General features: G+C 35.4%; 2 protein-coding genes across 2 annotated transcripts in view; one reads left to right on the forward strand and one right to left on the reverse strand.

Moving 5' to 3' along the window:
* Positions 1 to 23986, forward strand: part of LOC117331793 (F-box/LRR-repeat protein 5-like) — an 85275-nt gene extending 61289 nt beyond the window's left edge. The window contains exon 10 of the mRNA XM_033890680.1: positions 20395 to 23986. The gene's annotated coding sequence lies outside the window, so the exon portion shown is untranslated. The remainder of the gene's footprint in view (positions 1 to 20394) is intronic.
* LOC117331098 lies at positions 10044 to 14412 on the reverse strand. The gene is made up of 4 exons (XM_033889692.1): positions 13938 to 14412; positions 11436 to 12807; positions 10805 to 11023; positions 10044 to 10577 (listed from the first exon to the last, which is right to left on the reverse strand). The coding sequence occupies exons 2-4, from the start codon at positions 12804 to 12806 to the stop codon at positions 10044 to 10046; spliced, it is 2124 nt and encodes a 707-aa protein (XP_033745583.1). The 5' UTR covers position 12807; positions 13938 to 14412.
* Positions 23987 to 24659: the final 673 nt, after the last annotated feature.

Below are 24659 nucleotides of genomic sequence, written 5' to 3' on the forward strand. Positions count from 1 at the left end.
TCACTAATGAACATTTTATAATGACATTACAAAGAAAAAATTGCTTGGAATTTATCATTGAGTCTGGGTCCAAAGATAAAATGTCAAGGTCAAATTTTCTAATTTTACACTGATGAACTTTTTGTCATGACAATATAAATGAAGAATGGTTCAGATTAAACAAGATGTCAGCTGACCAATGATCAAGGTCACTGGGTCGAAGTTCAAGGCCATTTGGATCCTAAAGTCAAGTGCAAATTTGATCATTGACAATGGCCCCAGATTACACAAAACAAATTAAACATTACAAATGAGTATTCTTGTATAAAGAGGTGGAAGTCATATCATATTACATGTATAATGTATATTTCGTTTCCTACTTGCAATTGCCTTTGAAGTGCAAATGTCTAATGTTAAATTGAACTTCAGCGATATTGGCTGATGATTTTTTGATAACTGTGATGGATATATAGCCACAAGATCGGGCCTATCCTGACCAGTCATTTTTCTAGTTTCATTGAATACTGAAAACTTAGTATTAGGTCTTGATGTTTGTTAGATTGGAGTTAATATTTCATTAGGAGGAGGGGGTATTGGTGTTCGTTAGATTGGAGTTGATATTTCGTTAGGAGGAGGGGGTATTGGTGTTCGTTAGATTAACAGAAAAGGATTTAATTCTTAAAGGCATGAATAATGAGGTTTATTATTGTAAAAACATGTCTCTAACCAAATGTATTAGAACTTGATAGATACTACCAGTGTTTATAGAGCTTAACTAACAAGTTCTTGGCATGGACACACTGTATAAGTTAAGGACTACAATTTCTGAATAGAGTTAACATTTGTCAGTCAATAGCTACCAGACCTAATGTAGATTTCTCATTATTGTGCAGCCTCTGTATCCAAGCTTGGAAGAAATTTGACCTGAATATGTAGCATCTTGTCAGATCCTTTCTTCTGTCTTTGTATATTGGTAATAACAAGTTAGTTATTGTTCCAAGAATAGTGATGACTCTATGATTTAATTTGTGTATAACCAGGCCATCCGTTGTCTAGGTCATGTTCTGTAGGTTATTTACCAGGAAATGTGTCTATGAAATCCATCCAAAGGAAATCAATTGATCTTTATAAACAGATGTTGGTACATATGATAAAGAGACCACGGCAGATGATTGATACAGATTGTGATATGAATGTTCGAGATTCAAAATCATCAAGGTCATTTGATTTGTTTTCTTTTGTTCATTGATTGTTATTGATGTAGAATAAAATGTGAAATTATATCCTAAATAATGTTTTTATATATGTGTACAGAAATATTTTCACAGATATATCAGACAAATTTGTTAGGTTAGTGACTCATTTGAAATGCAATTTTCTCTGTATGTACAAAAGAAGGCATGATGGAGAAACAAAATTAATGACATAAAGTGTCTAGCTGAAAGCAAATTACCTTACCAGTCTGTTAGGTGAAAGCAAATTACCATACATGTCTGTTGGGTGAAGGAAATTACCATACATGTCTGTTGGGTGAAGGAAATTACCATACATGTCTGTTGGGTGAAGGAAATTACCATACATGTCTGTTGGGTGAAAGCAAATTACCATACATGTCTGTTGGGTGAAAGCAAATTACCATACATGTCTGTTGGGTTAAAGCAAATTACCATACATGTCTGTTGGGTGAAAGCAAATTACCATACATGTCTGTTAGGTGAAAGCAAATTACCATACATGTCTGTTAGGGTGAAGCAAATTACCATACATGTCTGTTGGGTGAAGGAAATTACCATACATGCCTGTTGGGTGAAGGAAATTACCATACAAGTCTGTTGGGTGAAAGCAAATTACCATACCAGTCTGTTGTGTGAAAGCAAATTACCATACCAGTCTGTTGGGTGAAAGCAAATTACCATACCAGTCTGTTGGGTGAAAGCAAATTACCATACATGTCTGTTGGGTGAAAGCAAATTACCATACCAGTCTGTTGGGTGAAAGCAAATTACCATATACCAGTCTGTTGGGTGAAAGAAAATTACCACATGTACACCAGTCTGTTGGGTGAATGCAAGTTACCATAGCAGTCAATTGGGTGAATGCTGATTACCATACCAGTCTGTTGGGTGAATGCAAATTACCAAACCAGTCTGTTGGGTGAATGTAAATTACCATATACCAGTCAATTGGCTGAATCTGGTTCAATATTAGATCAGGTAAAAATAGCTAAAACGATTGCCTCAGTTCAGTCAGTGAAGCACTGTAACAGACAGACATATTGTTTGATAAATGATACAAATTTTATAGCCAAAATCATTATAGGTTAGCAGGGGGCCGCGGTGGCCTGGTGGTTAAGGTGTACCGACACTTTATCACTAGCCCTCCACCTCTGGGTTGCGAGTTCGAAACCTACGTGGGCCAGTTGCCAGGTACTGACCGTTGGCCGGTGGTTTTTCTCCGGGTACTCCGGCTTTCCTCCATCTCCAAAACCTGGCACGTCCTTAAATGACCCTGGCTGTTAATAGGACGTTAAACAAAAACAAACCAAATTATAGGTTAGCATTATGAGAGCACATTTGCCAGGAAAATGTAAAAATAACTTTAAATGATTCAATGTATTAAGTTAAGAGTGAGATAGTTCTGAGGGCTGTGTTCAGTACCATCCAATCAGCTGTTAGGATGAAACAATTTCATTGTTACAATGTTTATGGAAAAGATTGATTAATTTGATGAAAATCAAATGTCATGTTGGATTATTTGAGAACTTAATCCAATAAACTTGGTCATATTGTAAGGCAGTATTCCCCATTAGAGAGTTGCTGTGAACCAATTTCCAAAGTTGATGGCCGAATTTAAATTCCTTGCTTTACAGTATTCTATTAAATTCAAAACTTTAATGCGAGTTGAGTGATATTGATTTTTCTTCAGGAGAGAAAAGAGTGATTTTGTCCTCATGTATTGTTCAGAGGAGATAGTACAGGGCTGTGTTCAGTGTGACGAATCCACAGTATTCCGATGGTTACAGCCTGGATTGCCGTCAGAGGAGATAGTACAGGGCTGTGTTCAGTGTAACGAATCCACAGTATTCCGATGGTTACAGCCTGGATTGCCGCACATTTTACCTCACAAGAATTGTTTCTTTCAAATGTAGTATTCTTTATGGTATATTTAAAGGCAAATAAATAATAATTTTATTGGTCTTGGTGAGCTTCTGTCTATAAATTTTGATCCAAAATAGGATAGCTAATGTGAGAAGTATATATAGAATTGTATATATATTGTACATCTTTATTCAACCTGTAAAGGCATGCGTCAACATTCATACAAAGAAAGTGATTACGTGTAAAAACACTTTATAAGGGTTCCACTAGAGAGCAGTCTCTAGTCCTGTAATCACCCAATATAATTCACAGTGTCATTGTTGTGGAATCAGTTAACCATTTTTGATGATTGAAGTAAGTTTTGATAGCTGGGTGCTGTCATTTAGTCGTTCAAAGTTAGATGTTGTTTTTTTTTTATTTCCTATGCAACAGAAATTCTCAAATGACCTGATGAATATCATTGTCTGTAGTTAGTTAGCATGCACATATTGACAATGGCTCAACAGGCTAGTGCAAATGGGGTTTGATGGTTCCTGTATTCAGAAAAAAATACACATTTATATTGAAAATAGGCATGTTTACTTCAAAGAAGTATGGAAACGAGGACTTCAAATCAATAATGAGTTGTGTATATGTAGAAAAGCAGACTGTACCTTAAATTCATCATGTCCATATCATGATCACAGAACAAATTCCTGGGAGCAGAGAGCAATGTACCTTTTTCACAAGTAAACTTTAGTCTGTTGTGTTTTCAGATGTAAGCTTTGATTTTTAATGTTTTCAAGTTGAACTTAAAGAGGTCTGGGGTCTTAAGTAGTAAGTTTGAGTCTGAGGTCTTCAGTAGTATTTTGAGTCTCAGGTCTAAAGTAGTAAATTTGAGTCTCAGGCCTTCAATAGTAAGTTTGAGACTCAGGCCTTCAGTAGTAAGTTTGAGTCTCTGAGTGAGTGTGAGGTCTAAAGTAGTAAGTTTGAGACTCAGGCCTTCAGTAGTAAGTTTGAGTCTCTGAATGAGTATGAGGTCTAAAGTAGTAAGTTTGAGTCTCGGGTCTAAAGTAGTAAATTTGAGTCTCAGGCCTTCAATAGTAAGTTTGAGACTCAGGCCTTCAGTAGTAAGTTTGAGTCTCTGAGTGAGTATGAGGTCTAAAGTAGTAAGTTTGAGACTCAGGCCTTCAGTAGTAAGTTTGAGTCTCTGAGTGAGTGTGAGGTCTTAAAAGTAGTAAGTTTGAGACTCAGGCCTTCAGTAGTAAGTTTGAGTCTCTGAGTGAGTATGAGGTCTAAAGTAGTAAGTTTGAGACTCAGGCCTTCAGTAGTAAGTTTGAGTCTCAGGCCTTCAAAAGTAAGTTTGAGACTCCGGCCTTAAGTAGTAAGTTTGAGTCTCTGAGTGAGTGTGAGGTCTAAAGTAGTAAGTTTGAGACTCAGGCCTTCAATAGTAAGTTTGAGTCTCTGAGTGAGTATGAGGTCTTAAAAGTAGTAAGTTTGAGACTCAGGCCTTCAGTAGTACTAGTAAGTTTCAGTCTTAGGTCAGTAATATAAGGTCATACTGTTATTTCATTACAATAAATTAAAGCTTTAGTCTGTGATATATTTAACATTTAGCTTTAGTCTTACATGAAGTTTATAGATATTTATTTGTCTGCACATGAAAGTTGATTTTCACTATGATAACCTCACTGGTAGACTGTACTGAGCTGTTGGACGATAACCTCACTGGTAGACTGTACTGAGCTGTTGGACGATAACATCACTGGTAGACTGCACTGAGCTTTTGGAAAGGATGTTATATGTGAGTTTTACACGTGACATCCAACTATCAGATGGCTTGGACTCGCACTGACCAATCAGATGGCTTGGACTCTGACCACTGACCAATCCATTATTGATGCCTATAGCTATTACCTGGTCATGTCCAGTATACATCAAAGGCATTAAAGACTGTAATTGGCCTCCCCTAGATCCAATATCTAGTCTGGGAAAACTGTGTATAGACATAATACAACGCAGACTATAGAGGTGATAAAAGCTTCACCAGAGACAGCAAAGGTTATAGGAAGGCAGTTCCAATGGTCATAAGGCATTTTAAAGTGTTATCACACTGACATGTCATACCTGGACATAGCAGCATAACTGTCTCCACTCACATTGAAATGACTACAGGCCAATTAAGTCATTTTTTCCTGTCTATGTTAAACTGAATGTCAAGCTTAAGACTACAAATTCCAATTTTGGTACTTTTGGATTGTCTCTGTAAGGGGAGAGCACCATTAACAAGAATCTCCAACTATGAGGAAACACAGAAAAACAATCAAAGACATACATTTTGATAGCATTGTAATTAGATTTTCACTGATGAAAAGAAGGAAAATCAATATTGGATAGATAGCTATAATGGTTGAGACATTGGACAGCTTAATATGTAGGATCCAAGCAGCAGGAACAAGTCTGTTCTCCCAAAGGCTGTGGGCTAATGTAGACCATAAAAAAAGTCAAGCAGAACATGAAAATAAGGTCACCTTGTGTGAGATTGCTCATTGATCAATTAATTGGTTTCCACGACTACAGAATGGACTCGCACACATACCACCTGTTAGTTTGTGTTTTAGATTGTCTTTTTGTTTGGGGTATATCTCTTATACTCCATAAAATGGCCAATTTTGTACAGAGTTACTGCCCTTTGTCAACTTTTGATACAAAAGTTTAAATGTGGAGCTATAATAGATTATTGACAATATGTTACAGTTATACTTTAAACCTTTGTTATGGCCCATAAGTTTACATTTTCTGTTCAACATATCACTCAATAAAGCACTTGTAGAGAAGTGAAGCATTTTACAGCAAAATAAAGGGTGATGACAATTAAGTAGATCTTGATTAATTTTCTGCTGTTTTGATATATATCTCAATTACTTTTAAACTGTGAAACGTTTTCAAAACTAAAGAATAACTGTATAATTATGAGTATTTGGTATTCATGAGATTGGGCTGATTTTCAATTATTCATTGATGTCATCTTCACAATAGTTTTTAGTATTATAGAAATCAGGCATTCAATCTACACCTGATCACATTGTGATAAGGGATCATCGTAATTGATGTAGAAGTATGGGACACATGTGACACAAAGAATTTTGATGCATCTATATAGATGTAAAGCCCATTCTTACTGTATATCGTAGCTTCATTTATTAGTCCTCCATCAGTACTAACAAATTAAGATACTTCTAAGATTGTGGAGTGTCCGTGTACTGGAATTGGGTTTTGCCTTCCATTGTATATAGACTAAATGGCTCCTTGTTCACATTTCCTGAAGATTGTCTGAGACTTATCTTGTGTACTATGTCACCTACAATTACCATATTCTTAGAACCTATTGGGAACACACTGAGTGTCGTGTGCTGGAATCGACTCTTATACCAAAGGTTGTCTGGACGCAGGATTATAATGCTTGCATGGCTAATGCTGCATGGTAATACATGGTCATGCTGTTGGCAATCAACAATGTCACCGCTGAATTTTGAGCACCTGTGATTAAGAACTCCCACAAGGGAAGTAAATACAACTTAATTAATAGAAATCATTTATTTATTAATTTATATACAGTGAGAAAACAATTTGTGCCCCATTGAATGGATAATTATATAGGAAGAAATAACAAAGTTTGACAACCAACTTATAGCTTTCACCCTTTGACGGACTCTCGGGTATTAAAGTTACTTGTTATCTAAAGAGCCCAGCAAAGGATGAAACCTACTAGTTGGTGGTAGAGCATTGTAATTTTTTCCTATATATAGATTCTGATATAGATGTTGAGCTCTTCAGGTCGCATTAGGGGATAGTCACTGGGTTATATGACTAAAAGCTGTCTGTTCACAGTTAAAGTGCAAAACTATGATCCTCCTCCGATCCTCCTCCGCATTAAAGGCTAGAAAATCAGAGTGGGCTGATTGCTATCAAGATACTGGCCTATCACTCACCTGATAGATATCTGCCTGGTTTTCTACTTCATGTGTAAATGGCTACTTTTTATAGGAGACATAACCTAACAGTCAATCTAAAGGTCATAATAATGTTGACGGTGACTAAGCTGTCAATGTACATCAGAAAGTGGACTGTATTCTGTTGAGGCGAGGAAGCAGTCAGTACTGTATTCTGGCGAGGTGATGAAGCACTCAGGGTCCACCAGAAAGTGGAATGAAATTGTCAGTTACAGAATAAATATTTACAGAGAAGGTTAACTGAAGTAGGATTATATACTAGCTGAATCTAGCAGACATACTATGATATGCGATACTGTCCTTCATAAAAATCAGAGATGAAAACTCTCATGTTACCCTGTGATACAAAAAACTTGTATATGACCGCAAGATTGTAGAGGTGACCTTCATGTGTGGGAACAAGGTCATACTATACATGTGTAATATATTGTGTGAATAATAGAAAATTACAGAGATATGATTTTGATAGATGCTTTTATGATTCCTGAGACGAGACTATTTTAAATCTTGTGAATAGTTATTCAGGTGTTTTAAAATCCTTTGGAAATAGTTAAAATAATAAAATGAAAACAATCCTTAACACATTTGCATGTTTATTTACAAAATGTAAATCTATTATTATTTACTGTATGCAAACATAAAATTTCTAACTTTGCCTGCCGAAAGGGCAAGTGAGCTTATATCATGTTGGGGCATCTGTCATCCGTCTGTCGTCCGTCATATGTTAGTTGTCAACTTTTCATTTTGAAAGACTTCTTCTCAAAAACCTAAACCTAAAGGCATGGAACTGTGATATTTGACAAGTAGGTTTCTTGGATGACACCCAACAAAATTTGCCGAAATAAGGAACCTTGGCCCATATTCAAGGTCACAGGGGTCAAATATGTAAAACACTGATAACTTCTTCTGATTAATCTTAAGGCCTAGAATCAAGATATTTGGCTGGTTGTTTCCCTAGATCCCACTGGGAAAAGTTTGCAAAATGAAATTACATTAACCTTTATTCAGTGTCACAGGTGTTAAAAGTTAATACATTCAAACCACTTCTTCTGATGAACCAGATAGTGTAGAAACAAGATATTTGGTTTATAGGTTCCTTGGCAAACCTGATACAGTTTTCAAAAAAATATGACCTTGACATGTTTTTATTCACTGTAGTTAAAGGATAAGGTGCAATAAGGGCCATTTTTGGCCCCATCATAGATTTTCTTTGTTTTTGCAACAAAGGTGCATAGATATATGGGCTTTATAAAAAAAGTAAATTTAATGCGTTTCCGTGTTATGTTGCCTAGCAACCAGCCTAACAACAAAGGCATGCTAATTTTGCTAATTTCAATGATTTCTGCCATAAAAATTACTTGTTACTGGACCGAATTACAATAAATACACTATTTGTTTTTTCCTTTAGTATACTCAGTATTGTACATGGCATTCATAGAGGTATGGATACTTTATAGAAGGCTATTTTGATCTTAGCAACCACATATTTACCATAGCAACCACATCAAAATTACTTCAAAACATCACAAGTTGATTTAAACAACGTAAGAATCAGTAAATAACTTTTTAAATAACCGTTAAAATGCTATTTATCAGGGAAGTTAGACAGACAGTAGGGTTGTAACATCACATACAATACCATAATAGTAATGTGTCAGTCTTTGGTTAAATGGTTTAGTGGTAAAAATTGAAGGATATGATCACTAGCTTCCCACTAACCTAGGGGGTGAACAACCACTAGTTGTTGTACGTTGTGAATTGTACATTGATGGATATTTCTCATCAAAGTGACTGACTGTTTCATGTTCATGACATATTAAGCACTTCTGACAAAATTCCATTGCAGCAGGATGAATAACAAAGTCCAAGAAACAGTTTAAATATTTTATATTAACACTTTATATGACATTATTAACAATAAGTCATTATGTGAACCAATTCTATCATTTGATACCATATGTATAAACAAAAATATTGAAATATCATGCCATTAGAATAATATCATCAACACATATCAACATATCATGCCATCAAACTATTATACACATCATCAAAGTATCAAAACAATGAAATAGCATGTTATTAGAATATCAAAGTATTGTTTCATCAACAATAAATATAGAATGCCATCGTGATATCAAAATATCTAATAAAAAAATCATAACATGTCATCAGAATAGCAAATGGTCATGGCATCAAAATAGATCAGAATATTAAAGGATCATGTTATCAACAAAACAGCATGGCATCAGAGTATTAAAGGATCATGTTATCAACAAAACAGCATGGCATCAGAATATTAAAGGATCATGTTATCAACAAAACAGCATGGCATCAGAGTATTAAAGGACCATGTTATCAACAAAACAGCATGGCATCAGAATATTAAAGGATCATGTTATCAACAAAATAGCATGGCATCAGAATATTAAAGGATCATGTTATCAACAAAACAGCATGGCATCAGAATATTAAAGGATCATGTTATCAACAAAACAGCATGGCATCAGCATATTAAAGGATAGTGTTATCAAGAAAACAGCATGGCATCAGAATATTAAAGGATCATGTTATCAACAAAATAGCATGGCATCAGAATATTAAAGGATCATGTTATCAACAAAACATTATGGCATTAGAGTATTTAAGGATCATGTCAAGAAAATAACAAAATAGCATGTTATCAGAATATAAAAAAAAAATGTTGTCATAGAATATCATCAAAATATCATGTTAATCAAGATATAATCAAAGTAGCATGATTAAGGTGAACATAATTTTCCAATGGTTAATGAATCCTGATATTACAGGAATTAAGTGATTTCATTTGAGAAAATATAGATATTTACCAAAATGTCCACTAACATGTGTGACCACATAGCTGATACAAAAAACATCTAATCAACATTACGTCCGATGAGAAATGATAAAATATCAATGTCATAATATCCACCAAAATAAACCGTACACCTTATCACTCCTCCGGGTCACTATTGTCGCTATCAGATCCGTCTACAAGTTCTGGAACCTTAGCAGCGTCTTCCAGAAATGCAGACCAGTCTTTTACGCCCCTAACACTTCCCACATGTAGTGCATATCCCAGATACCAAACAACAGCTGATACGTGTGCGCATGTGCCGACAACTCGAGCTCCAGTCTTGCATTGACAAAACCAGCCTAAAACAACAGCGGGACTGTACTCAATCCAAAGAAGATATTTCTTCGCACTGGTGTGTCGACTTTGAATACAGGCACGTAGCATACCATTAACCTCATCATTAACCATGATTGTGTAGTCGCCGTCCTCGCTTAAGTGCTCTGATGTGTAAGAACGAGCAAGCTTCACTTGGTACACTCCTATAGTCAGGTTTCTGATGTCTTCTTCTGACATGGAGGGAAACTGGTCAACAGCATCGGCAACATCTATAGATTTCCAGGAGTGATTTCGGATGTCGAGATTCTCCTCCTGGACACGCTGCTGAAGAGCATTCCCCTTGGACGCCAGAACCTAAAACAAAAAACAGATACTTTGATCCATTCATCATTCATGCCACAATTCCAGACTCAAAATAACCTTATAACCATTTTTTGATATAACGATAATGTTAAGTTTTTGCAAAGAGATGTCTCTACAAATGTAAAATTAATCAACTCTAGTGACAAAAATTATGGTAATACACAGTCCGACTCATGAGATATAGTGTATACTAGTTTATCTATTTAAGTTTTTATTACCTTCATCTTAGCTGCTACCAGTTGGTCACCTTCAGTTGTGCCGGTGTTGAGTGGTGTTCGGTAGCGGTTGCACAGGGCTGCAACAAGCCGCACGTAGTCGCCGATGGCTGGTATCTGTGTGTTCGGCATGACATTCTGAAGATATCGCCACTGCTTCAACCTTCCATTTACTGACTCGACTATCCATCGTATTTTTGTAACGAGTCGAGAAGCATTGGCCTGGAACAGAACATAACACAAACACTTTAAATATTTTTTCTATTTATGACATTCTGAACATATTTAATCAAAGTGACAGATGTTCCCCAACAAGTGTATAAACATGTAAATAATATGGATACAGTTCTCAGTAGCTCTATATGATGCGTTTGTCTGCAAACATCTGGCATTCATATTGACATGATGTATAAAAGTTCAATACTTATTTATGTTTACATTCCATACATTTTTTTTTCAAAATGTATGATGACTGCACAATATTTGGTAATGTTGGGAGCATCAACACAACACTAATTATAATTGTTTATGTCACAGAAGAATTGCAATGGAACAACCTCTAGGTAATTGTATTACTTAATTAAATTGTAGGTTTATACTCATAGTAATAACATTGAATATTTTGTAATATTACCTCTTCTGTTGTGTGTTGTTTTTGACCTTTCTGAAGGAATGTTGGCATCTGGTACTTTATTCCGAGTTCACTCAGAAACTCCAGGGAATCCCTAAATCCTCTGTCCACAACTAGGAGGTCATCTGTCTGCAGCCAATCCTTCATGTTCTCCATGTTGGTCTTGATATTGTGTTTCAGTATGGAAGCATCGTTGTTTTTTGAATCGGCGTGATATGGTCCCAGAATAGAAACGATGTACCCAGTTGTTGTTACGATTACCATGGGTTTGACGAGTGGTCTATTTTTATGTATGCTGTAAGATCTTCGTTGAAATTGAAAATTGTTACTCTTTTCAATGTATATGTATGTGCCGTCCACAACTAATATAGCTGGTTTGTTGATCATGGTGCCAAACAATTCTTGCGCTAGTGGTCTTGTATGGTGTTCAATTACGTCATCTCGTGTTACATGCTGGAATCCCACATTTCTTGGTGTGAAATTAACAGAAAGAAATTGTCTTGCACTCATAATCGCCCTGCGCACACTAGATTTTCCTATATTAAATAAAGTGGACAGTAGTCGGTTTGACATACCTGTTCTCAATTTAACGAGCAATAACGCAATACATGTTCTACTTGTTCGGTTTTTTGTACATCTAATGGATGTGCTACTCGATAAAAGTAAGCACAAGTCATTGAAGTCAGCTTTTGTAATGCCTGTGAGATTCTGATAATCAGCATCAGTTAAAGAATGGTTATTATCAAAGTCAATTCGGTATCGTTCATTTCGCACTGCAATAGCTCTTATGTTTGCAATTAGTGACGAAATATCAGTTTTATTGAAATATGTGCTGCCTTCCTGAGAATTCGTCGAGTTGTCGGTCACAGAGCAAAGTGCCTCTTCATTGAAATATTTATCTGAATCAAGGTGTTTACAGCAACATCTAGATCCAGCTAGAAGCAGATGACCCTTTTCTACAAATAGTCTAGTTCTGCAGTCGATGGAAACTGTCATCAATTTTGAACCTCTCTTTTTGCATATACAGCAGGTGGAATGACTGTTACCAGATGACAAAATGGGTAATGGAATATTTTGAGGACTTTTAAATTGGTTATCATTTCTAGGTTTTTTAGGCGGTGGAACATAGTTCGGATCTTTTGGTGTATCTTCACTATCAGTCACATTTTCACACAACTTAGGTTTTACAGTTTTTGCTGACCTTTTGTATTTCACAAAACATGTTTGACATGTTACGTCATTTGCTGCAACTTCTATGGTTAAATGCTGAATAAAGCCTTTGTAGACATCAGTGTTCACAAATCTTCTTTCTTTTGGCCGTGTACGTTTGCCACAAGCAACGCATTGAAAAGACTTAGGCCCGGTCCCTGGCATTCTGCAATACAAATCATAAATAATATTTTAGTATAAGTTAACAAATATTAATTTCTTTTTACATATTTTGTCAATTTAGTGGTTAATATATATATATAGTATAGCCCATGCTTTTTTAATCGAGAAAATACAACAGGGTTTAATGAAAACTAGTTTGAAATGATTTTAATACATTAATTGTACTAAATAATTTAGTATTGACCTATTTTAAATGCTTAAATACTTTTCTGCATTCCTGGTTAATGTCACATAACCAAAATTTAAGTGAAAACTCAAATCAGGTCATAAAAACATTAATAACACAAATATAACACTGAATTTGGGAAATCATGGTTTTTTTTGTTTTTTTTAAAAGACAAAATTCTGATCTAGATTTGGCTTAAAAGAAGTAAAATTATTTGATTTTTTAATATTAAATTATAAAACGAATTTCACAGACATACTTGGAAGATTTAAAAAAAAAAAAAGAGAAAGAAAAAAAGGTCATTTTAATTTCCAAAAGAAAAAAAATATGTCGTCAAGCGGTCTTGAACCCGCGATCTTGTGCACTGCGGCCAATCATTCAACCCCTCGACCACGCTGGCGGAATGTCATAATTCAAAGTTTAAATGCAATTTATACGTTTGGAAGTAAAAGCCAGCAGCGTAAATTTTTCACGTTCCATTTACAACCACATTTTTCGATTTTCGACTATTTAAACTGTACGAGTACCTTAACATTACAGTTATTATAAAAATCATGGTATTTTATACATAATCTTCTAATAAACCTGTCCTACGACGGTCAGTGTAGCCGTTTTTGAAGATGTAAACACTGAAACACTTTGCAGCTGTCGTCTGCCCGCGTCGGGGCAGCAGAAGAAACACATAATTTTCTTTCTTTTCAAATGATTTGTATAGATCTACCATGATCATAACATAAAAACAATTCTTTATTGATAACGAAAAACAGCAAACACTAGGGGATGTACTGTTGGGCCTGTCGTAGTTAAAGCCACGGCGACCGAGCGATCGAAAGCAGCACTGTACATTGTATGTGTATGTTAATGACAGGACTGAAAGAAAAGGCCACTTTATACGGAAGAAACTTGCACTTTGGTCAGATTTTGGGAACAGATCAACGCTTAAATACCTGTTTCTACTGCTAACATCTTCTGTTGAACAAATCCATCAGCCAAACTTCAAGGAGGACGATCAGTTCTCTCTTCTGTCATCGCGAAATAATGTAAACAAACACGTCTTCGATGCCGGTCTATTACAATATAACGAAACAGCCATGGTGGTGACGCTTTCCGGAATTAAGTTTATGTTTTGCGAGATAAAAATATGCCTTGAAAGTCAATATTTTATATTTATTTCGAAAATATAAATTATACATATTATTTTGAACAACAATACGGATAAAATGAATTTTGTTTTGATTTTAACAAGATGATTATTTTCTATTTGAGTTGTCTTCCGGACTTCTGAAAACCGTGCTTTCCGGTCGTTTTTTTAATACAGTATACCTCATGGCAACAGCGTCGGGGGCAATCGTCGTTTTTTTCTTTTTAGGATTTGGCCGCATTGATGTCCCAGCATAAAATTCAACACATGCACGTAACATTTTTATTTTGTTCCATTGGCAAAATATGATGCTGGGACATCCATGCGGCCAATCTCAAATTTAAGTTTTCCTGAGTGAAATTTCCAACAAAATGCCTAAATCCCGCATATCGGCGTCAAGTAAACTCATTTTTTGTTAGATTTTGACAATTATTTAAAAAAAACGAAAATTGTCCCCTAGAACTACGTTTATTCAACTTCTTATTGAGGCATACACTTAAACTAATTGTCACAGTTTAATTTCTCTAAATTTTGGGGCCAAAAATGGCCCTTATTGCACCTTATCCTTTGTTAATGCTTTATTCTGATTAAACAAGGCCTAGAAGTTAGTTATTAAGCTGGAATATTTCTGGGATGACACGTATGATACAATTTGTGATCAGAAATGACATTGACCTGTACTCAGGGTTATTCAGTCAGGCCCATTGGGCCTCTTGTGTTTATTTACAAAATATAAATACATTGTATTGCATATTTACGATATGTAAACATATCCAAAAGATACACAGTTGATATGACATATGATCGAGCAGATAAAGAAGGGGTAAGGACAAGGACATGTCTGAACTGTACTTCTGATGTTCACTTGGGGAAAACACAACAGGCACTTCCTGGAGACCAATTCGGTTTGATCTGACAGAGTTTTTCTAATTGGCTTATTTGCTGAGATTTGTTTTAACCTGATCTACATTCTGTGTAGTAACATTTCAGGAAGGCTGTCCACCATAGCTATATATACTGTATCTTGTAGATATATAGTGTTTAAAAGAAAGGATTTAAGATTTTACTTATGGAATAAAATCTGTGATGGGACAAAAGAGTACTCAATCAGTATGTGGATACCAGGTATAAAGGATAAAGATATTGTGCCAGGTGGAGTGTAGAATTTCGGTCCAGAACCTAATGGCATGATGCTCACATCCTTGGTTAAAATTTTCATATATCTACATACTGTAACCTGTAGGATTATAGAATTCCAGGGTCTAGAACTGAACCTTGGTATGATGCTATTGTCCTCTGTTTTGATATCAACATATTCTACATACCTGGTACTTATATATTAGGATGCTATTAATCCTGTATTGGTATGTCATCAGATTTTTTTTTATTATTAGATCACCTGCCCAAATGGCAAGTGAACTAAACTATGCCGTGGTGCAGCATCCGCCGTCCAGCCATCCTGCATCAATTTTTTCCTTAAAACAACTTCTTCTCAAAAACCTAAAGTCACAGAGGTCATGTGGCATGCTAGGGTGAAGGGCCACCAAGTTTGTTCAAATGAATGACATTGACCCACATTTAAGGTCACAGGGGTCAAAAATGCTGAAATCTTTAAATGACAGCACTTTAAAATAACCCCCTCTAGACCCAATCATCTGTGGTCCAGTTTGAAGTACATTTCAATGTGATAGTACTATAAAATAAGCACTGATTGACCCAATCATCTATGGTCCAACTTAGTACATTTCGGTGTGACAGTACTATAAAATAGCCTCCTCTAGACCCATTCATCCATGGACATCCCTTTCTCCAGTGAATCTGGCTTCTGAAAGGATGTTAAACACCAAACAAAATCTTCGGATTCATTGCTCTAAGTACAAACCTTTATCATCAGTTAAAATTTAAAAACCTATGAGATAAGAACTTGTATTAGGTATGGTTTTTTAGCATGATTGTGCAAGGGACTGTACGTTTGATCAGTGTCCGATCACGAGAGTCTGTATTGATCGAGTGATCCACACATTGACCATCAGATAAGCCAGGGGCCTACTCGAGACCCATTTCCAATGAAATATTGATGAATTCAGATTAACGTCTTAGAATTTCTACTACTTCTTCCATTTGGTTATTTGCATTGATGCCTGGATGCATGTATATGAGGTGATTGCTGGGCGACATTCATTTACATGATAGAAATTTTTGGCATTTTCAGATTTCGCAGTCTGTATTTTCCCCCTGAATTTTGTCTGTTTGTTCCAGTTGCTGCTTAGATCTTTAATTATCCATCTTGTTGAGATCTGAATGCAAAAGTACACAAGTATTTTCCCTATGCAGAATGGAAATATTATCTATATTTTAATGATGCCTCGATACTCAAGTTAGTGAGAGCTGGCTGCGTTAGAACTAATATCTATTGTATGTCTTCGGGGAAACCCCATGTCTCATATTGTAGCTGCTTGATGGTCTTTGGGGAAACCCCACATCTCCTTCGTCTTCGATCTTCAATATTTGAATTAGGGATCTTCATAATTACAAAGGAATAATTTTGCGTATCTTTTTAATAGTAATCTATTAATTGTCTATCAGTCTTGTGACAGCAGGAGGTTTGATTAACATATTTCCTTAAAACAGGTGTAGTATGTACAAATGTTTGTAAATTTAAGAAATAATTAACGATGATTCGTGTATTATTGCAGGATATACAACGAGGACGAGGATATTTTGCAATTAAATTAATAACGAAGGCCGCAGGCCTGAGTTATTAATTAAAATTGCAAAATATCCGAGTCCGAGTTGTATATCCTGCAACCGAGTCCGAGTTGTATATCCTGCAACAATACACGAGTCAAAGTTGATTATTTCTATTCTACCATGTACTGTTTAGTTCTGAGATCGACCTCTTTCTAATAGAAAAACAGCAAAGAAACCCCGGGAAAACCTTGTAATTTATTTCTTGAGTATTGCATTATTTGTTGGTGAAATATACAGGCAAAACAGTACTACGATCAAGAGCATCTATCATATGGCATTGATTTTGAAAATTTAAAAAAAAGGATAAAAAAAAAAAGAAAAAAAGAAGAAAAAAAGAGAGGGGGGGGGGAGCCTCCGTAGGATCCGAACTCGCGTCGTGATAAAAATATATTGAAAGACTAACCCATTAGCCCACTCGGCTATAGTAACCTTTTATGAGACCGGTGAATATTAGATATTTAAAATTGTAACAGCCATGACTCACGACCGTGTATTATTGGCACGAGCGTGGGTTATTGGAAAATAATACATGGTTTTAAACCAATCAAAAAACTGGCGTTACATAGCAAACATGGTAGAATTTGAATTATACAAGGCTACAGACATCAAATGAATGAAAAATATTACAGTTTGAGGGTTTTTACTGCTTTTGCTGTACATATGAAGAATTTGATAGAAATAATAACTTTCTCCAGTAAAGTTTTTTGTACATTGATGGTTGACCAAACCGTCAATTTATCAGTTACTATCTTCTACCAGTCACCTATGCTTCATATATAAGCTAGTACAGCAGTATTCAAATATGTTGAAAGTAATGACTCGGTCTACATATTGGGACACAAATATTTGAATTGACACTTATTTTGATTAGAATATGTTTTAAATTCATGATAAAGAGGGTATAAATATGCCAGTCTCTAACAAATTTACTTCCCCACATGCTGATTCCAACTTTTATAGCTAAGTAGAATGGAACGTACTGTCAAGATTGATTATCTTGCAAGTATATATATAGTCAAAGTACATGACGTTGTAAATATAGCTTTTAAATGTATATACATATGTGGTTTTGTTTGAGGAGGCACATATTGGATCTGTACACTTTTAAAGAAATTTGTTGTGTTAATTTCAAATGAAGTGAGGGTGTGACATGTTTGAGTTGAATCTCTATAGGAACACTAACAAAACAGTATCAATTGAGAGAGAATGCCAAATTTTAATCTTAAAGTGTTCACAACCCACTCGTTTGTTTTTTCAGATATAGATATGCCAATTATTTTTTACAGCGCTTTAAATTTCTATCGGGCTTAATACTAGATTGAAACACAATAGACTATTTTGGTTAGCCTAATGGAACCTGTATCAATCGGTCAACAGCCACCGATATACATAGGTATATCAAAACTCACCTAAGTCTATAATCTGGCTTTGTGTATACTCAATCTCTAATAACAACTTGTGGACAAACATTGAATCGACAAACTTCAGACAAAAATAGGTGGACGTACGTTTGCATTCTCCAAAATGGAACTTAAATTGAGTAACTGGTTCGATGGGTTTTTAAATCTGTGCCAATTTATAAGATTTTAAATTGTTACCAGAACGTGATTGAGAACTTGAAACTTAAGAATGATATAAAGTATATTGTTAACATATTTATAATTCAGCCTTTAAGCTACTCCAATATATACACAGTACTGTAGGTTTTAAAAATGTCATTAGTGAATCAATTTTCATCCATTTGCATCGGAAAATATGTATAAACAGACTAAGCTTTAGCATAATGAAATATACATATCCACGAAGGAATGTGTCGTGTACATGCTACATTTTCCTTTGATTTTATCCCAGAAGTTATTGATCTGTAACACTTTTCCTAGTTTACTGGTATATATGTTAGGGTACTGACAGGAAAGATTCAAAATAATGAAGCAGAAGGGATGCAGAAGGCAAAAATAACTTCACAGTAGCATACAACGATAACATGCTCCTTAAACAATTGTTACCATCATTAGAGTAATATAAAAAATGGATATGTTGTCATGTCGCTGCAGAAAAGGTTATTCTCCAGGATATTTCCTAAGTAAATTTTACAGATTTAACTAAAATTTAAAAAAAAAAGTTACAAAGTGAGAATGTTCGATTCTTTATATTAGGTCTGTCGATGGAGAAGGATTAATTAGCCGTTGGTTAGACAATATATATAACCAAGTCAGATTGTGTATGAAGGTTGTGTATTTATATACTGAAATATCAAACGATTTGAGATATTACTAAGAAAAGTTTTTCTCAAATTGTAAGACTGTCCCCTATTGACTACAGACAGGTAAGAAATTTGATAATCTTTCCAGTCAATAAGGTGGCAGTATTATTCTGATTTCATTAAATGTTATTGTTGAAATATGTTAGGAATATGTTGAGTTGTTTTATGAGTTTGCAAGTCCTCACCAAGCCTTCAAATACAGACCATTTCAAATGATAAATATGACCACTTGCACCTCCTTGCACACTTTTTCCAGCCCCTCCCAAACTTTTTTTCCCGGCCCCTCACACTTTTATCAGACCCCTCACACACATCTATCCGGGCCCTCAGTTAAGTCATTGAAACTGTCGTGAGTGGAAACTTCCCACTGAAGCATTTATACAACATTTTCAGATTACCATTAAATAGTATGTATGTAAATACAGAAGTAATTAACTACAATTTCCTTTACCTGGAATGATCATGATATTTCATTTAGTAGGAACAAAAGGAGATTTAATCAATAACCTCTACTAATTGATAACTACAATGAGATGTGATTTGATTAAGGCCCTTGCTACAGACAATCAATAAAATATCTATTACCCATCATAGAACGTAAAAATGAGTAAAGAAAGCACGATCAACATATTGTCATCTATTGTACAACAGAATGATAAGAGTAAATATGAGAGGGCGGCATTCAATTGTGGTGTTTATGAGGTGATGAGGGCCATTGAATTTGGTGTTTATTGTGGGGGCCGGAGTTATGAATAATGTTGTATTGTCAAAGGACAGTAGCAAGATGTGTTAGAGTGGTGCTTGGTATACTACCTGTAGGTCTAACTTCAGTCCTAGTCATACATACATACACACTAAATGATTAGGTGCAAGTTCTGTAATAGGTTCCTATGGCCACCAGATCATTGAGAAATATACACAGATTCCTTTAATGGCAGTGTGTCATGTGAATAAAGTAGGTCATTCTGACCAACATTTTGACCTTTGACCTACATCAAAAAGTTTGTCTGGGCTCTATCTTTTACACTACCATATATGTACTTGGCACTGGAATTTCATACTAGGGGTACTAGATTTCCCCTGCATGAAGCTGTGTGTCCTGTATCAAAAGTAGGTCACTCTGGCCTACATCAAAGAAAAAGTTTGTCTGGGCTCTATCTCCTTCACTACCGGCATTGGAACTTGATGGTTAATTGCTTTGTTAATCATTTATCTATTGTTCTATATTGTTGTATTGTGTATGTTACAGGTGCCTGTTGAAGTGATCAGTGATTAGCTGTGAGTCCGTAAATGCTGTTCTGGAACTGGACCTACATTGACTTTCATCTAGAGCTCTTCACTGACTATGATCGAAGGACACCTGATATGGCATGGAAAAAGAATTTAACTGAAGATTAGATTAAAAATAAGAACTACATGAACAGCTGAAGCAAATATGTATACACTAGACCTTTGTCATTTTATTGTCCTTGCTTAAAAAATGAAAAAAATGACAATTTCGGAGTAATTTAACTTCTTTAATCAACTAACAACTATTTCATGTCTTTCAGATGATTGATAAGGTAGAAAAACATTGTTTTATGTGCTTACAGTATCTATATGTTTCATCAAAATACATACATATTTTGTAAGCATGTTTTTTTAATGAAACTTTGAACAATTAATAATTCAGAGAAAATTTGTGAATATGTTGGACACATCTGTAGATTTTTTTTTTAAATATTTTCTTAGAATGTTGTTTTAGGCTCACAATGCAATGATATGTTACATCTAGCTAATGATGCACTATCCATCAGCATCACTTCTGCTTCTTTAAAACAACTTTTGATGAATACCTAAATATCCAATGGTTATGTCAGTGATTATTCCTAGGGTTTTCTCAATGAGAATTTAAATTTTACTGGCATTATTGCAAGGAGGATTATACATTTTGTTCAAATGAATGACCTTGACCTTCATTTCAGACCATAGAAATCAAATGGTGAGATGTAACCTACAAAGCCTGGTTATATATAGCCTGTCGGGTCATGCTTGTTAAAATGTTGTAAGAATCAAATTGTTAAAATCGTTAACCAACATCTGAATATCAGTAATATTGAAAGCTAAGATAATTGGACTGCAGCATGCTTAGGTGAAGCACTATGAAAACTTAATTAAATGAAATTCTACATAAACCTGCACTTGAGAACCATTAAGTGGAGATATTTAGCATCTGATGTTCAGAATACTGTGGTTTGTTTCAATAAATTTGGTCTTGTCCCACTCGGTAAGTCACAAATGTATATATGGCATTTGCAAAATAGAAGAGCAGAAGGAGAAAAATTCATTTGATTTCTGGGTTTGGATTATACATGAACGGAAAAGACAGAAGAGTTCCACACATTGTGCCTCCAGTATGGTGATTTTGGCTGATATATTTATTTGATATATGCCGCTGTGGCTGAGCGGTTAAGTTGTCCCGACACTTTATCACTAGCCCTCCACCTCTGGGTTGCGAGTTGAAACATAGGTGGGGCAGTTGCCTGGTACTGACTGCAGGCCGGTGGTTTTTCTCCGGGTACTCTGGCTTTCCTCCACCTCCAAAACCTGGCACGTCCTTAAATAACACTGGCTGTTAATAGGACATTAAACTAAATAAACCAAATAAACATAACCATGATGTTTGCCTTTAGTCATAACAGAATGCACACTGTATTGTGCATATAGTCTTCTTTGTCTCTCCAAACTTTGTTTTGTCATTTATTATTTTATTTGTTTTTTATACCATATGTCACTTATTTGTTATCTGTTATACATTATCATATATATAATTATATATATGCCAGTATTGTTTCATTTAAATATCTGAGATCAGTGCAAGTCCTATTGACTTTGATAGCTCTACATGTTTTTATCATCTGGCAATATCATAATTCCTGTAAAAGTTGGGAGATCATGTTCTGTTTCCCTTCAGTTTGTCTGGCATACATAGTTGGTCTGGGATCTAATAGAATAAATGTGTCTGTCCATTGTCATTCATATTTTCTTGAAATAAATTGTTGCCAGGCACACTTGGTGTTTGGAGTAGTATATTTCATGTTAATTAAGATAATAGGTAGGTGGTTTTGAGACATAGCTCAACAACATTGTACAAAAAAGTGATCTTCAGATACATTTTAGGTCACACAAAAAATAATTCAAGGCCACATGTTAATAATTGTGAAAATACAATAACAAATAACTGCTAATAACAACTGAACAATACGGGCCTATGATGCCTCTTGTATTATGGACAATTAAGTTTTCAGATACTTGTTATTACCACAAAACTGTTAACAATGGCTGGAGTAGTTCCATGGACGGAAGTATTCCTCTATATATTGTCTACACACTGTATACTAAAGTCTTTGATTTGGTTATATTTGCAAGAATTAAGACCCTTGTACAAGCCAATATTCTATTTTTTTTGTAAATTACATATGCATAATATCCATAACAGTGTTGCATAACTAATAGCAATGGGGATAGGGGAGCAATAAAAACTGAATCATTAGATCGTGAATTATCAGATGATCTTGTAACTGAATGCAACTAGTGCAAGCCTGATCTATATAAAGTGTGTATCAGATCAGATTGTCTGGAGATCAGAGTATTGAAAATTACATGCTGCTGTAGATTTTTTTTGATGTATCAGTGCCAAGATATAACATATTGTAACTTTGTCTCCTTTTTTACCGTGATAGTCTATTTTTGACAACAAGTGCAGTCTTTAATGAAGTGCAGTCTTGTTAGTCCAGTCGTCTTTCCCACCTAGAAGGATGAAGTGAACTAGTAGAAATAACTAACAGTGGTGAATGGATGTGATTGAGACAACACTGATTGTGGCTAGATATGGTTGAGACAACACTGATTGTGGCTGGATATGATTGAGATGATCGCCAATGGTGGCTGCATATGATTGAGATGGCCGCCAATGGTGGCTGGATATGGTTGAGAGACAACCACTGATGGTAACTGGATGGTTGAGGGACAACCACTGATGGTGACTGGATATGATTGAGAGATAACTGCTGATGGTGACTGGATATGATTTATAGACAATCACTGATGGTGGCTGGATATGGTTGAGAGATAACCACTGATGGTGGCTGGATATGGTTGAGAGACAGCCACTGGTGGTGGCTGGATATGATTGAGGGAGAACTGCTGATGGTGACTGGATATGATTTATAGACAATCACTGATGGTAGCTGGATATGGTTGAGAGATAACCACTGATAGTGGCTGGATATGGTTGAGAGATAACCACTGATGGTGGCTGGATATGATTGAGGGAGAACTGCTGATGGTGACTGGATATGATTTATAGACAATCACTGATGGTGGCTGGATATGGTTGAGAGACAACCGCTAATGGTGGCTGGATATGGTTGAGAGATAACCACTGATGGTGGCTGGATATGATTGAGAGATAACCACTGATGGTGGCTGGATATGATTGAGAGATAACCACTGATGGTGGCTGGATATGGTTGAGAGACAACCACTGATGGTGGCTGGATATTATTAAGATGACCGCTAATGGTGGCTGGATATGATTGAGGCAACCCACTGATGGAGGCTGGATTAACAAGACTTTATTGATAAAGTTTTGGAATGGTGGATATATCCTGCTTTCTAGAAGCTATTTGAAAGGTAATTAAAAAAATTGTCAGAGTGTAAGAGTGTAAGTTAACATTCTTAAACAAAGGTTTTTTGCTTTGGTAGTTGATCATAATATACAGATAGTTTGGAAACTACTGTATTTTGATAATGCTGACTAGATTGGGATAATATTCATTAATAAAAGATTACTTCAATTTGATTGTCTGATAGTTTTGTTTGTTTTATGATCTTTTTACTGGCAATTAGTGTTCAATTTGAATTCCATGTGTATTGGAGAATTAGGTTATTATTATCATCATTATTATGTAATACATGTAGTACTCTATCACATAACTGTCAACAGAAATTCCTCACTCAGCTGATTCAGCTCAATCAGAAGGCGATGGCATCAAACAATAACACATACTGTAGCCATACCTTCCCTTTGTGTTTTGAAGTGTGTATGATGAAGGTTGTTTTGTTCTCATTGTTAGGGGGTCATTGTTTATAAAGACTTGCTTGTAGTCCAATGTTACTTAAGTACCAAAGCATAAACTACCACAACAATAACAGATCACATTACACCAGGACGTTTTAAGTAGAACAACAAGGGTAAATTGTCTTGTTCAAGAAACAACAACTACATACTTATAGACAACAACAGGCATCCAACAAACCATTAAAGGATGGACAAATACAGGCCCCTAGTAAATAACTAGTAAAGACAACTACAGGCCCCTAGTAAATAACTCTAGTAAAGACAACTACAGGCCCCTAGTAAATAACTAGTAAAGACAACTACAGGCCCCTAGTAAATAACTCTAGTAAAGACAAATACAAGCCCCTAGTAAATAACTAGTAAAGACAACTACAGGCCCCTAGTAAATAACT

This window comes from Pecten maximus, chromosome 7, assembly GCF_902652985.1.
Source record: "Pecten maximus chromosome 7, xPecMax1.1, whole genome shotgun sequence".
Classification (NCBI taxonomy): domain Eukaryota; kingdom Metazoa; phylum Mollusca; class Bivalvia; order Pectinida; family Pectinidae; genus Pecten; species Pecten maximus.

What these genes read in the sequence shown, in the direction of transcription:
- LOC117331098 (XM_033889692.1), bottom strand. Translation starts at nt 12,806, where the DNA reads ATGCCAGGGACCGGGCCTAAGTCTTTTCAATGCGTTGCTTGTGGCAAA. An exon ending in AACAACACACAACAGAAGAG is followed by an intron (nt 11,024 to 11,435) that starts GTAATATTACAA and finishes GTTCTGTTCCAG; the next exon opens with GCCAATGCTTCTCGACTCGT. An exon ending in TGGTAGCAGCTAAGATGAAG is followed by an intron (nt 10,578 to 10,804) that starts GTAATAAAAACT and finishes TTTTTGTTTTAG; the next exon opens with GTTCTGGCGTCCAAGGGGAA.